This window comes from Ixodes scapularis, unplaced genomic scaffold (genome assembly GCF_016920785.2).
Source record: "Ixodes scapularis isolate PalLabHiFi unplaced genomic scaffold, ASM1692078v2 PGA_scaffold4__175_contigs__length_147842914, whole genome shotgun sequence".
NCBI lineage: Eukaryota > Metazoa > Arthropoda > Arachnida > Ixodida > Ixodidae > Ixodes > Ixodes scapularis.
In genome coordinates this window covers 85,660,126-85,675,039 of record NW_024609879.1, presented here as the reverse complement: position 1 = coordinate 85,675,039, position 14,914 = coordinate 85,660,126, and the positions used below count along the sequence as shown (strand labels likewise).

General features: G+C 46.9%; 2 protein-coding genes across 2 annotated transcripts in view; both read left to right on the top strand.

Annotated features, from left to right (window-relative positions):
• LOC120844504 (kelch-like protein 42) overlaps positions 1-10,628 on the top strand; it is a 34,746-nt gene extending 24,118 nt beyond the window's left edge. Inside the window, exons 2-3 of the mRNA XM_040216308.1 lie at positions 3,051-3,234; positions 10,415-10,628. Coding sequence (XP_040072242.1) covers positions 3,051-3,234; positions 10,415-10,628 — 398 coding nt within the window. The remainder of the gene's footprint in view (positions 1-3,050; positions 3,235-10,414) is intronic.
• Positions 10,629-14,304: 3,676 nt separating this feature from the next.
• The window catches only part of LOC115330542, a 32,393-nt gene continuing 31,783 nt past the window's right edge, over positions 14,305-14,914 (top strand). Inside the window, exon 1 of the mRNA XM_029992401.3 lies at positions 14,305-14,457. Within this exon, the coding sequence (XP_029848261.2) occupies positions 14,319-14,457 (139 nt within the window). The 5' untranslated portion in view covers positions 14,305-14,318. The remainder of the gene's footprint in view (positions 14,458-14,914) is intronic.

Sequence of the window (14,914 nt, the reverse complement as noted above, 5' to 3'; positions counted from 1 at the left end):
CTGAACGCGGCGGCGGAGACAAATGCTGGAACCACGAATACCCGAAAAAGCTGCAACGACAACGATCCCACCGACCAAGCGGCCGCCAAGGACTACGCTAAGCAAAAAGTCGTTTTAATTAAAATTGCTCTCTCTCTTTCTCTTTCCCTCTCTCGGAGCGCTAAGCTTAGCAAGGCACTCCGACGCAACGTTGCTCCGACGGCCCAGGATGAGACCATCTGCACACGACCGACTGGCTTGCTGAATGGAATATGCCCACGCGATATTTGTGGACCCTGCTCGTATGAATAGTTTGAACCCTGATCTCGATTTTGGGGTAAAGACGAGGGGAGCCTTTCCTCGTCGTCCCTAACTTGTTTTCATATGAAGCGGTGGCAAACACTCTCATCTGATCTCTATTTTTGGGGTAAAGACGAGGGGAGCCTTTCCTCGTCGTCCCTAACTTGTTTTCAGATGAAGCGGTGGCAAACACTCTCATCGAAAAGGAACACTTTCCTTGATCCTATCTTCTTTTTTTGTGTTAAAGGGCTCAAATAAACGCCATATGGATTGCCTCCGCAACTTGAGTGGGTACACTTTTTCTAGTATGTCTATTTTATTCCGACATGACGGTAGCCACCGCATGTCGAGCTAGAGCAGTTGTTGGGAGCTACTCAATGTCGGTCCAATCTTTCTCTGCCGACCGTCACGTCAGCACCGAGTTGCGATTGTCTAGAGGCCCAGCGGTTCATTAAATTGGTCGTAAAAGATGGTTCCCGAATCGGATAGTAAGAACGCGGCGCCAGTGCGGTTTTGCTCCCAGTGCGAACAGGTATTTACGTTGATCTGACTGACACTATTTTAGTTCAAACGTATCTTTCTGCGACATCAGCTCCCTCCCGCCTCCTCTAGGCCACGAAAAACGCCGCAGCGATTTGTTTACATGCGCGCCACTTTGCAGAGCCGTATGGTCGTCTCCTCAACGATGGTAGTTGTGTTGACTTCGTCGCGATCGAGTTCGTTGCAGTCGACCAAAGCGGCTCTCCTGTCATCAGAACAAGTGGGCATTCGGGCCCGTTTAAATCGACATTTCGTAGTGTCGATATTAGATCGCACGTACACAATCCCGAAACCACCTTAAACAAGCGTTGCCGGAAACACCACCCGATACTTAAGCGAATGGCAGAGTTCTTCATTAAAGCGCCTCGGTACTGTGTACGTCCAGGCCTAAGTAATCTCTATGAGTGAGCGCACTTCCCGTTGTGGCGCTGCTCTCGCTAACTTGTTTCCACCGAAGCTTCACAGATATCTACGGGGTGGTTTTTGGTTCCCGTTTTATTCAGTTTAAAATACGTTTTCTCGCGTTATCCTACGAAATAATGTTGCTGGCGAAGTTCTACTTTAAGCCACTTTATATTACTGAACGTGCAAGAAAAGCTATAAGAATATTGTAAAACAGAACGGAGCAGGTAGTAATGTAATCATATAATGGAAGATAATATAATGTAACGAAAATACAGGTTCTGCTGAACAGGTCAGCAGCCAGTACTGTAAACGACTTAATTTTCGCGAGGCCCTAATTTTCGCGAATTTCGCGAATCGAATACATTCGCGAAACATAGGTCCTGCGAACAATTCCGGTAAAATTTAAACACATTGGAATCTATATTGAGGTCCCACCGCGCCGCGAAGATTAGAACCCGCGAATTATTCCAAAATGTCAGCTTTTGCCCAAATTGCGGAATACTGAGCCCGCGAAAAAAGAGTCGTTCACGTACTTTATTAAGGCGTGTGCTGCTAATAATGTGTCCAATAGCGAAAAAACAGCACTCATTTACGTGCGTACTGTTTTGTCGTGTGCTGTTTTGGACACGTAGCACTTCTGTCGCTCCGCTGTTTTGACACCGTGCTGTTTTTTCGCGTGCTGTTTTGACGCGTGCTGTTCTGGCGCTGTGCTGTTCTGTCGCTGTGCTGTTCTGAACCAGTGCTGTTCTGAAGCAGTGCTGTTTTGACGCGTGTTGTTTTTTCGCGTGCTAGTTTTTTTTTTTTTTTCTGCTGTTCTGTTTCGTTCCCGGCTGAGGTGTCGTCACATTGAAGCAGCCTTTTTGAAGCTTTTGTGCCAAGGCGGCAAAAAAAAAAAAATAATAATTCGCTCAGGCTTCGCTCATTTTCCGTCAGGAGCACTGTCGATTTGGCGCGTCACTCAAGCGCGGTCCCCCGCAACGACTTTATAAAACATATGCGCGAATAAGGACGGCTCCTCGATCGGTTCCTATCGGTCTCTTACATGCTGCACCGTCTGACGGCGTTTCTCGAATATGCGGGGGAACCATCGCCACACCGGCTCAGTGGCGAGGCGGTGACGTTCCAGACTCCTCTCTCTTCTTCAATCAAATATAGCTCTACAGGATGTCTTATAGTGCTATACGGGCGTAAAAAAAAAATAGTGTATATACACCAATAATCTGAGACCGCCGAAACTTCTCACAAAGGTGTCTTTAGGTGATGTGTTTATCATAAATAAATTTCATGAGTTTTAGTTTAAGTAAAATATATTAAACCTAGAAAAACATTTATTTTTATATATGTACAAAAAGGAAAACGGCAAAAACCGTCAGGTTAAAACTTCTACTCACATGTGGTGCCACACACGCTCGGATTCGTTGAATCTTTTTTTGGCTATTCATCTCAAGGAAACTGCTCCATTTTTGGTTTATGCTGTACCATCTGTAAACTACAGCGTCAATTCCAGATGATTTTTACCGCTTTCCTTCCTGTAGATAGAGAAAATAACGTTTTTGAGACTTCATTTTTTCATAAAACCTACTTTGATAAAAAAAAAATTATTATGATAAATGCGCCACCAAAAGACATCTTTGTGAAAATGCGCAATGGACTCCGTTATTTGGTTTATTTATACTATTTTGTTTACGCCCATATCTACATGTGAGGGTTACAACCCGTCGGACATTAGACAGTGTGTCATAACGTCTGAGTATTTGCCTCCACCTGCCCGTTATTCCTTTTTCTGACTCGTCTGTTCCCAATTCTCTTTGATTTGTGTTGTCCAGGTGGCCTAGACCTCCGGCAGGCCTACCTGAAGCTCAAGCGGCCCTCCAAGTGTTGCTTCGCGTACAACCTCTCGACTCTGCAGTGGCGTAGGATAGCCAACCTGAAACTGGGACGCGTCTTCCACATGCTGGTCGCTCACGAAGGAATCATCTACGCCATTGGAGGACAAGGCAACGATGACGCGTAAGTTCTGGGGGCAGCAAGCATGGCTATATATAGCGTTGAGGCCTTCTCTGAGGTAGCTACGTATGAATGTCACGTCATATACACTTTGTTCGCAACTTTGTTTTTTCTTGCGCCTATCTTTAACAAAATTCTCACAAAATAGCGCTCTTGTTAACAGACGGCTGGTAGACGGCCCTGGTCAAAAAAAAAAAACTCATTTTGGTTTTGTCGGTATACATAAAATTAGGCAGATCATATTTAAGCCTCATGTTGCAGTAGAAGAAACTTCGTCATACTCACGAGCTAAACATATACTTTTCGTGTGGGCGTCGTCAAAATATTAGGAGCTAGAGAAAATGAGCCATCCGCGAGAAGTTGTTATTTCGAACTCCTTTGAAGTACTCACCTCATCTCTCCACTTCGCCGTCTCCCTTCGCATGGTAAAGCGTGTCTGGTGAGGTCAACATGGTAGAGTCCGTCCGCTGTGTCCAGTAAAGTCCGTCTGCTGGGGTCTCAAACAGCCCGTCTGCTATTGCCGCTCGGGGATGTACGCCTGCTATGGTCCGAAACAGCCGCAGGCTAGATTTCCTCTACAGTTAAACCGGGGTCACACTGCTTATACATCATACAAAATACCGGGTGATTCAAGGAGACGGCAGGCTCTTTAAATCGACCGGAAAATTCGGTTTCCTAACCTATCGCGCTACGACTTTGTGCAGCGTTGACCACAGATGGTGCTTTTTTTTTTCTTTTTTTTGTAAAATTTGCAAAGAGCGATCTTACTCGTGGTATGGTGGCTAGAGAGTTGGGTGTGTCGAGCGGCGGCCGACGCGCGGCACCAAAAGGAAATCTGTCGCCAGGAGGCGCCTCGGAAGCCCTGTATGCTATCCGACCGCGGCGTCAGCGGCACTTTGGCTGCGCTGGGGCCGAAATGCGCTGCGTGCGGACCTTTTCCCGGCCACTTGTCGGCTGTGTTTTTTTACAAAATTAATTGGTGTGGCATAATGAAAGTCTGATAAACCTGGATTCGATAGCCGACCCGATTTTGGAGCTTCGACGAAGGTAAATCCGCACTTGAAGTCGTTCTCTTCTCACCGCAACGCTCTCGGGGTAATATAAAAAATGGGGCAATTTTTTTTTATTATTATTTTCTCTCGCGTACTAACTATGTTTTCAAAATACGTGAAACGTCCGCCGAGGTATCAGCAGCCGTGACGAAATTTCACGTTGCAAGCCGCTATGTTACGTCTATCAAATGAATCAACGCTGAACGGCTCAGGCACTTTAACATTAAAATATGTGTGAGGACGCTGGATACTTCTGGAGCAATTCTTCTGTGATTCAAGAGCAGACATGGCTGGCGAGAAACAACGCAAAAAGTTGTCATGACACAAAGCAAACAATGCATTTTTGGCAATTTAAATGTTTATGCGACGTGGAAAACTAGCCATGAAATACAAAATCGATTTTAAAAGAGAGTGAGCGAAGTAACACAATATACATCATAGGGTGTTTATTTATAACAAAAATGGGCGGATGTTTATCGGCGTCTATTTATTTCACCAATACCGGTGCTTTTTGGTGAATTCTCTCATGCAGACGCTAAAAACGGGGATTGCGAATGCAAACCACCGCTGAAGACGAAAAACATTCCGAATTTTATTTACGTCTTTTACACAACCTCTTTCACACAGGATTATTGTTGTACATGCATGCATACATTCCTAGGCTCGTGTCTGTCACTGACGCCCGCTCCTTCCTCTTGACGACGCCAAAGGTCAGCGTTGGGTAAAATACATCTAAAAGATACATCAGGTAATTAAAGTAAAGAGTAAATGAGACGCGATGTACTTTAAGTAAATTTGTATGAAATACACTGGGAACAACATACTTGAAGTAAAGAATTAGAAGTACAGAGCGCGACACTGTTAGCGCGAACAAGCGATCGCCGGTTTTTCCAGTTTTTCTCTTTGAAACCAAGGGATGTCATCCAAGTTATTATTGATACGAAAAGAGCTTATTTAGTTCTATAATGTAAACGATAAAATTTCGTGCTCGCTAATACTATTTAGAAGTAAAATGCAAAATTGCGCCGATGTCGTGTTCGCGCTAACAGTGTCGCGATGTGTACAATGTACTTTCAATGTAAAGTACAAGTATTTTAACACAACCTTTCATGATGCCCTTTCATTCCCCTATACAGTGATTTTTTTTAATTGGTATGCATTGCCCAGGGGTATTCAAGGGTGCAATGCCCCAAAAACAGCGGCGAATATTTGATGAAGTCAAATAACCACAAAGTAGCTTTTTTTTTTTTTTTTTTTTTTTTGTTAGGAACGGAGCCGGCACCCTTTTCACTGGATTGTAGCACCCAAGGGGGTTAAATGTAATAGGACGGAGCATGACGTCAGCCCCCTAGCTCTCATAGAAAAATGTCCTCTCGTGTGCAAGCGAGCTGGTGATAATTAATCATAACGTGACACCTGAGATTTGGGTGCGAAAAAAATTAAGGAACTTTCAAGTAGAAGGAAAAGACAAAAGAGAATGTCTTAAAACATTGTGACGTCCTCCTCTGTTGTCTTTTACTTCGACTTTAAAATTTAATTTTTTCGCACCACAGTCTCAGGTGATACATTATGATTAATTTTGCTCTTCTGATATCTTAAACCTCGTTGCTTGCGCTGACCGACAGAGAAGTAGCGAGGGTTTAAAAAGCTACGGGAACGCCGCCCCCAGAACAAATGGAGCGATGCGTCGTCTGCTGCACGTTTCTGGTGAGAGTAGAATATCCCTCCCAGTATTTCTTCGGAGTTGACAAAGCGTCATTTCGTGATACAAATTTAACAAAACCAAATTCGGGGAATGTTCTTTGAAGTCGGGAATTGTACTTTCCTCGGAATGTAGCAGAACAAAAAGTACAGTACATACTCAAAGAATGTGCTTCAAGTAAAGTACAAGTTTCCTAAATCTAATTTAAGTAGTAATTTAAGTGCAATGTACTTAAGTGCATTGTAGTTTAAGTACAATATACTTAAAGTACTTCCCAACGCTTGCCGCAGACGTGTTCAGCAGGACGCTACGAGCCCCAAAACATCACTCATACAGCGATATCTCGAATGGATCGAGCGATACTTTAGAGAAGTATCGCTCGATGTACCGCTCGTCGAAGTGAAGTGCGCACACCACAGACTTTTCCTGAAGATGCGTGTCTCCCCTCGAAATATTCCTGTCCCACTGAGAGAAGAGGACTGGGCCCTTCGAGACGCTAAACAACGTGCGTTTTTCTTTTGCAGACCTGTAGCCTGTCGTGCATCCTGGAACGAAGCAGTGCTTCGCTCTCTGCTTTTTCTTTACGCCGGAGGTTGACGGGGCAATGTCCATGGTCTCCGCGTGTCACCTGACTGACGGGCATGCAGGAACGGTTGAAATAAATTCACACGAGCGCTGAAGAACAGATGAAAGCGGGCGTGAACTCGTCGCTACCCGCCTTGCCGCACGGAAATCAGTGCGCCAGCTGCGCGCGCCTAGCATACAGGCTGATTTGAGCGCCCCTGACGGTGATTTTTCAAACCGGCCGCGGCGATGCATGGGAGAGCCGGCGCGCTCGACACACCCAACTCTCTAGCCACCCTACCCGAGGATAAAGTAAAGAAAGAAAAAGGCTTAGCTCCTATGGAAACGCAGCGACGCCACCGGTGTTCAAACAACACGGCGCCGTTTCGCGCGGGACACAAGAGATGGCGCAACGAACGCCGCCAACGAACGAGCATGCGGCGCCGAGAGCCAGCGTCTTTAGCAGGCAACCTTTTCGACTCAAAAGCGGAGCGCGTTCCGCGAGCGGCGACAGTCGCACAAACAAAAACAGGCGCGGTAACAACAAGGAACTGCAGTTCCTTGTCTGCTAAATACGCCGGCTCTCGGCGTCGTCTGCTCGTTCGTTGGCGGCAGCTGGCGTCGCGACCGCTTGCGCCATCTCTTGTCTCCCGTGCGAAACGGCGCCGTGTTGTTTGAAGACCGGTGGCGTCGCTGCGTTTCCATAGGAGCTAAGCCTTTTCCTTTCTTTACTTTTTCCTCAGGTAAGTTCGCTCTTTGCAAATTTTACAAAAAAATGCACCATCTGTGGGCAACGCTGCACAAAGACGTAGCGCGATAGGTTAAGAAACCGAATTTTCCGGTCGATTTAAAGAGCCTGCCGTCTCCTTGAATCACCCGGTAGAGTCTGCATGCAGATTCGAACGCGAGTCATCGCGAGATTCATGCTTCGAATACCGCATGGCAATGAGTTCCAGGAGAAAACTTGGCACGCGGCATTCGAACCACGGGTATTGCGGTGACTCGTGGTTGCAGACTGCTTTTTGTATGATGGTATGAGCAGTGTGACCCCGGCTTTAGTAACAGATGGCATGTGGAAGATGCCGCGGCTGTAGCTGACTTCAGACGCCGCGTTCGAGTGTGCGTCTATTTACATTCGGTCATTATAGCAGAAATACATTATTCTGCGGTATAAGACGGTGGTGTGGCGAGATCAGGCGCGTATACTTGGTCTCTTCGCTCTTTTCGATGGGCGGAACGTGAGGAAAAATAATTCAATATAAGGGCATGAGCAGACGGTTGATTTTTTCCAGCGCCTAATATTCTGGCGAGCCTTACACAAAAATGTCTAAAAAACGAATGTGTTTTTTTTAGACGATTTCTGTGGAGTTCTGTAATGTTTTACTGTAACGGCCGCGTGTAACAGCCGGCTGGAAAAAAAAACGATACCGAAAAGTGTATACGCCCATAGGGAATTATATTGAAAGACTTCAGTCCCCGGCAGGGGATTTGATGCTTGAACTCACCTCCATGCGATTGCGAGACAAATGATTGCTAACTGAGCTACCTTTCTTTTTTTATTTATTTTTTATTGTTGATTGAGCTATTTAATGTCGGTGCTCGGAACGCGAAAAAGCGAACTCTTTGACGCGAAAGCTTGGTCGCGCGGGGTCGAGCGCTTTGTTGTTGAAACATTTTTTGTTCGTAAAGCAATGAAATGAGTCACCTTTTTGATTTAGTTTCACGGCGTGTGTCAGAAATGAGAGCGAATCTTCGATAGGTGGTGCCGTTCACACGCGCTTCTCTTCCTGCCTGGAAGGTCTATCCGACATTTTGTGCTTACCAGGTTTTCAAGCTTGTATACATTTTTTTTTTTTTTTTGTCATCTGACGGCTGGATTTTCTACCCTGGAACATGGCGCTAAAGTATGAAACAGACAAAATTCGATAGTGATATGCCCGACCAAAAGCATCGCTGTTCACCGCATTCAGCAGGAGTCGATACCCCGAAAGCGCCACAGTGTTTGGTGCCCCAGTAAGCTTCCGGTACAGCGATCGGGTATAATTTTTCTTCGGAGAAGTACCCGTAATACGTTTTTAAGAAACTGCGCGCATTGGAGAAAGTAGTACAAGTAACAAAATTATGCAAGATAAAAAGAAAAGAAGAAAACCGGAAGTGAGCAGGGGTCCGCCGGTAGCGGGCGGTAGCGAGCTTGTTTGCCAACCAACATTGGTGAATAGTCTTTTACTGTTTACCAACATGAACCGTCGCTAGCGTTCCAAGCGACTTCCTGTCGCTCCGTCTTTGCAAGTCTGTGGAGCTTGCTTATGTCACCAGAGCTAGAAAGCATAAATCCTACACGTACATCAAAGTTGGGGATATAACGAGGGCCCTCGGCTGTACAATTTAAAGTCTTAGAGGAGACAGGTTGGTTTACAAGAATATTCGAAAAGGTTTAACAGACCTCGCGCTTCTTCTTTCTTTTGGCGTTCACCTGGAGCACTGGTGGTTAAACGTTTCATCGACATTTCTTTTTATGAACCGGAAGTTCTATGGGACGTCAAGGACCGCCTGGTGGCGCTTGCCATAAAAAGGGTCTATAGTCGGCTTTCCGTAAATGTCCAAACAACCGGTCTATGAGCAGGTCAAACTGACCATTTCGGCTGTGATGGCATAAAAACGCGACGGCCCCTTGCTTCCGCCTTGCTTTCACACACGCCATCAAGCTTGCTAATGTAACTGACGATAAGTAGCCAAGTTCACAACAGGTGAGGTCACGAAGAGTCGAATCCTGGTCGTGACGGCACGGGTGGAGATTAAGAGGGCGCCAACAAAACACAACGGTGCTGATATTCACCGACATCAAGAACGCGGCAAAGGGGAATTTCAGCAGTCCCGTCTCTAGCGAACGCTTTGTACCATCGATAACGCTTCAGAGTGTCGGGAACCTCAAGCGTGCAGCCACAAACAAAGCCGAACAAAAGCCGAGGTGCGCTTGAACGGGTTCTACGAGTGAAGGGGAGACGTCTCTTTTTTCTCAGTTTTGCCTTGAACGCGTCCTCAGTTCTGCCTCGAGGGACCGCTCTTTAAACGCGGTAAACACACCAATTGGAGACGCGAGCGGCGCCTTCTTATGACTTCCGTCCGTTACGTCACGGCTACGGTTTGCATTTCCCTGACGTCAAGAGTTGTATTCCTGGCTATTTACCACCAATGGCGAACTACAAGTTAGGTGGCGTGTTTAAAAAGCACAAACGAAGCTTGGAGTCGTCGCATTCTTGAACCGACACCGTCAAAATTGACTCTCTGATATTGTTCTTATTTCCGTCAATAAAAACAAAATTAATGCAAATAAAGATGTCATAGTGAACATCAAACGCGAATGCCGACCACAGAGACCTTTTTTTTCGCGCACGTCGCCGATGTGGAGCGCAAGTTCGTCTGCTTCATGCACAGCGGTTGCGATGATGTCAGAACCCCGAGCTCTTATTGGCTGATTGAAAAATATAGTGGGTAGACATCAAGGCATTTAGAATTGAGGTCTCCCCACTATCCTTCCAATCAAAGACAATTAGAAGTAGGCCTCGTTCTGACGACACGGCAACCCCCGGGCAAGAAACGGACGACTTGCTCTCTAGATAGGGGACTAAACAAAGAGGTAGCAAAGGCCTATACGTCTTTGCGGCGCTCATCACACGCCAGACAAACGCCGAGTCATGGGGCTGTGGACGCATTTGCGGCGTCCGCTTCTTCCAAGCGCAGAGCTCCCGCGCATGCGCAAAACGCAATCCACAGCCCAGTACACAAAGATGGCGGCGCACAGGAGGCCATTACTGGAACGGTCCATAAGACCCATAAGAGGCACGCGCCCATTGAAATCTCCCAGGCTCCTGGGCTCCGTGGAATGCTACGACCCGGAGCAGGACTGGTGGCACGTGATCCAGGGCCACCTGTGCTGCCCGCGCATGGCGGCCGCAGCAGCCGTCACCAAGCAGGGTTCCGTCGTCATCGCCGGCGGCGCGACGAGGGCCGACCGTGCTTCCAAGAAGGTCTACCTCACCAGCGACGTCTGCATGCTCCACCTGCCGGACCTCACGTGAGAGCCGGGAAGTCCGGCCAGTCGGTCTCCCCTACTGGGCGTTTCAAAGCGCAACTCAACTCGCCGACGTCACGCTATGGTGCCTGCAACGTGTCTCCGACTGGTGTGTTTAGCATCCTGTCCTGCCCGTACATCAAAAGTGGTCCCTAGCTATGTGGCAATAAATGACGTCACAGGAGCCGGAGTGGCACGCTGTTGCATGTCGCGATCCTGGTGGTTAGACGTAGAAATGCTGGCGAAAAGCACGAGCGAACGCAAGTGTCACTCTTCTCATGGCGTCCCAACTTCTTGCTGCTAAAGCTTCCGTGGGCTGTCTCATTGGAGAGCGACCTGCAGCAAAACAGGCATCTGCCACATACACCGCCGCTGCTGGAACACCGTCAGGATCGCGACCGGCGACAGCATGACACGTCTATAACGTTACCGGGCAGAAATCGAAGCAGCACTTTTTTTAGACGCGGTAAACACACCAGTCGGAGACGCGTTGCAGGCACCATAGTCACGCGCCACTCAGGTGGCGCTGCTGTTGGCGCATGCGCAGACGCCTCACGCAAATCACACACCCGGTATGGACAAACACGGGAGTGTTTGTAAGCAGCGTGTTGATGTATGTGCCTAAAAAGTGGGGGAGAGGAGAAAACTAGAGCTCGCGGTGACGTCAGAACGCCGAGCTCTGGTTCGAATGATTAGTGGGTAGACATAAAGCTAGGTGCGCTTGTCTCCGCTCCACTCGTTGAACGCGTTCGAGTGCGAACCTAAACGCTGGACGCCGGCTTGCTGCGTTCTAACTTTTGCAACAATCGCACACCCGCAAGACGCGACCGTGAAGGCTGCGTTCTCGCCTTCCATCGTGCACGAGCCACGGTACAATACAAGCACCTGTCAGCGTCTGTGGATGTGCAGTAAAAAGCGACCGGGAGGACAGAAAAAAAAGAGCAGTTTTCCAGCTCTTCTGTTTTTGTTATTATTAATTCTTTTTTTTCTTTCTTGCATTTCATCCACGAGGAAGGTGGGTGAGCGTCATAACCCACAATTAAAACAAATGTCGGGAACATATAGGCAAGCTTGATGCGAGCCGCACGCCCGATTTCCTCCAGGCAAATGGCTCGGAAATTCTCACCTGTGTAGGTATCTTCTCGGTGTAGAAACCATGGTCCCAATCACGACGGTGGGACAATTTCGAGAGCAGCGGGGCCGCTTTTACGGCATCCAGCACCTTTATTCAGCATCAACACTCCCAAAGAAAGAAAAAAATGAAGCCAGATCGAGCAAAATAGCTGATGTGGGACGCTAGGCTCCCAAACCAGTTCCGCTACAAAAAAAAAAAAAAGCATCAGCAGATCGCTTCCGAAGGCCCCCGTATTTGCGGCAGTTGTTTGCTGCAAACAACTTCGGTTGAGGTTTTCGTCTAAACAGCTCCGTGAACTCAAAAACGACTCGCACTCTCGAAAACTGACGAACTCAAAGAAACAACTCAGATGCCGGCAGTCATGTTTGTTAACGTTTAAAACCAAAGCGGAAGAAGCAATCTCAGAATACATTTGAAAACAATAGTGCCCCTATTGGCGACGTGCGCGATCGAAAGCGTCGCTGTGGTCGGCTTTTTACGATTGGCCGAATGCTGACTATGACGTCAGCAAAGGGTGTCTCATCGACGGAAATAAGAGTAATGGAAGAACTTCGATTTTGGCGGTGTTGGCAGTGTTGGGTTTAGAACGCAATGATTTCAGGCTTCTACCATGCTCTTTACAAACGCCATGAAACTTGCTGTTCGCAAGATAATGACATCACGAGAGGGATCCATAGGAGGGCGCCACCAAAACATTTCGCCGCTAATAGTAATTATTTGTTTCGCAAAAAAAAAAAAAATATTGTCGATTCAAAGTACTTTTACGGCACGGAGATACGAATTTACAACCAACCTTTCACACGTCAATCGGCTCTCCAGCCAATGAGAGATGTAAGCACCGTGTGTGCACATGTGCACGAGGTGGGGATTCGTGGGCTGGGACCACCACCTAAATTGCATCTAGCGGTGTAAAGATTGCTTCAAATATATTTATTTTTCGTGGTAACTTTTTTAATACGCGTGTCCCATTTAGGATTTCTAAAAAACATTTTTTATATCAGTTTAATTTCCCTTGTTTGATTGGTTCATTCATACCATTTTTCTTTACGCGCCAATGGCGCTCCGAAACGTGCCGCACTATCCGGAGAGATACAGAGAGAGAGAGTGGAGGAGGAAGAGCTGAGAGCGCACGGTAACGCCCCTCCGTTTCTAAACACGTATGTATGAAAATAAAAATTATCATGAGTGTTTTTCTTTTTTTTTAATATATATCTTTTTTCAAAAGTTCAACATTGACGGCCGCCATTTCTGCAGCACGTAGCGCGTGACTGGATCCGAGTCCTCGCCGAACTCTGACGTAGCACTCGCGTCCAATACGAGCTGAGCCGAGTTCACGCCGAGCACTCACGCAGACTTCGTGCCCAATGCATGCTCATACGCGGACTTGAGCAGTGATGTGTTGCAAGTAACGGATTAATTGTTATCCATTACTTTTTTCATGTAATTTTGTAATAGTCCCATCTCACCAGTCAGTTTGCTCACGTCACCGCTGTCGCAATGCATCGAGCACGCGCGACAGCCTCGCCGAAGCTCTGCGCTGGTAGAGAACGAGAAGGCAAGAACCGCCTCGTTCACCTTTTTTTTTTTTTTTTTTGCGAATTAAAGTTTTGTCGGCGTCGCGCATGCGCCAAACGCTTTGAGAGATCGGTTTACTGTCACGTGACAATTTTGCGCCAGTAATTTGTAATCTAATTGCGTTACAAGGGATTACTTTAATTACTCGTTACTTTTCCTAAATATGAACATAATATAGAAACTGGAGCAACATGAGCACACAGTTCAGTAGCATAAAGAGAACAAGTTCAACAGAACAGAAAACATCGCGAAGAGAAGATTAACCAAAAAGAAAATATTATTTTTTGTATGACCGGTCACCAGAACCTCTAGAAAAACGTGCAACGCGTATACAAATATCCGAAAAACAAGAATCAAGAAGACAACGCCTAGTAGTCGTTGTCTAGGTAGACGCTGCTAGTAAGCACCGGCACCTCTAGCTTTTTCTGCAGAAGTTCGGCGAGTGTGGCTGCAGCTTTCGCTGCCTTGTCAGCATACAGGTAAACGGAGTGTCGCCTACATGTATTCTTTTAAATACGATGTTTTATTTTTACAAGGAGTACCGTAATGCGGGCGTGTGAGAAATGGAAAGTAGACTAACAAAACATTTTCGCAAATTAAAAAAAATATATATATTTATTTGCGTGCGGGCAAAGTAACATAAATGTAATTTGTAACGCAACGAGTAAAGTAATCGGTTACTTTGCAGCGAAAGTATTTTGTAACGGTAATCCATTACATTTGAGGCTTGGTCATTTGTAATTGTAGCCCATTACATTTTCCGAGTAGCGGCCGGCACGAGTCAGTTCCTAGGGTAGTGTACGTGCCCGAGCAATGCACGGGACAGACGATGGCTCGGGCTTTCGAAAAGGGTTCATTCGCGTCCCTTTTTTCCCGGACAGTAAAAGCATGGAGGGTTCGGGAGTGCCGTGCCCGAAACTGCCGTCTGCCCGACTCGGAGCCTCGGCGGCGATGCTCTCCGACGGCTCGTTTCTGCTGGTGGGGGGCATGACGGCGACGGAACCGAACGGCGACTTCCGCAGCGTCGACGAAGTGCTCTTGCTCAAAAGACCCGGCGAGGACTCGACCTGGATGACGTTGGACAACCTGCCCACCAGGAGACACGCCATGCTCACCGTCGTCGTCGGTACGTCAAGGGATTTCTGGAAGGGGGGGATCACAGCCACCGAAAGTTTAGGTGAAGATACATATCAAAAAACGGCATCTCGCAGAAAAAAAAAAAAAAAAGGAATTGTGATTGGGGTTTTTTGTGTGTTTTATTGTCCTATAAATATGCTTATTTTACGTATAAAAAAGGGATCGAATAAATGGTCGCGAAATTAGCCAAATACCCATTTGAGGGCCTCCCGGAGACCTGAAGAGGCACAAATATTATACATGTTCGTGTGTGCGGTTTGTGAAATTGTGAAGTCGAATACCATCACAATTAGTATGTTGAGAAGTATGACCAGCCATCTCCGTTCTGTCGCAATCTATTGTAGCTTTAATTTCTAAAAGAAAAAAGGTCTGAGAACATAATTAATATATATGTTTTTCCCCTGCCGGGGACGATTTCTGGCACTTGTACAACAACAATCGAACGC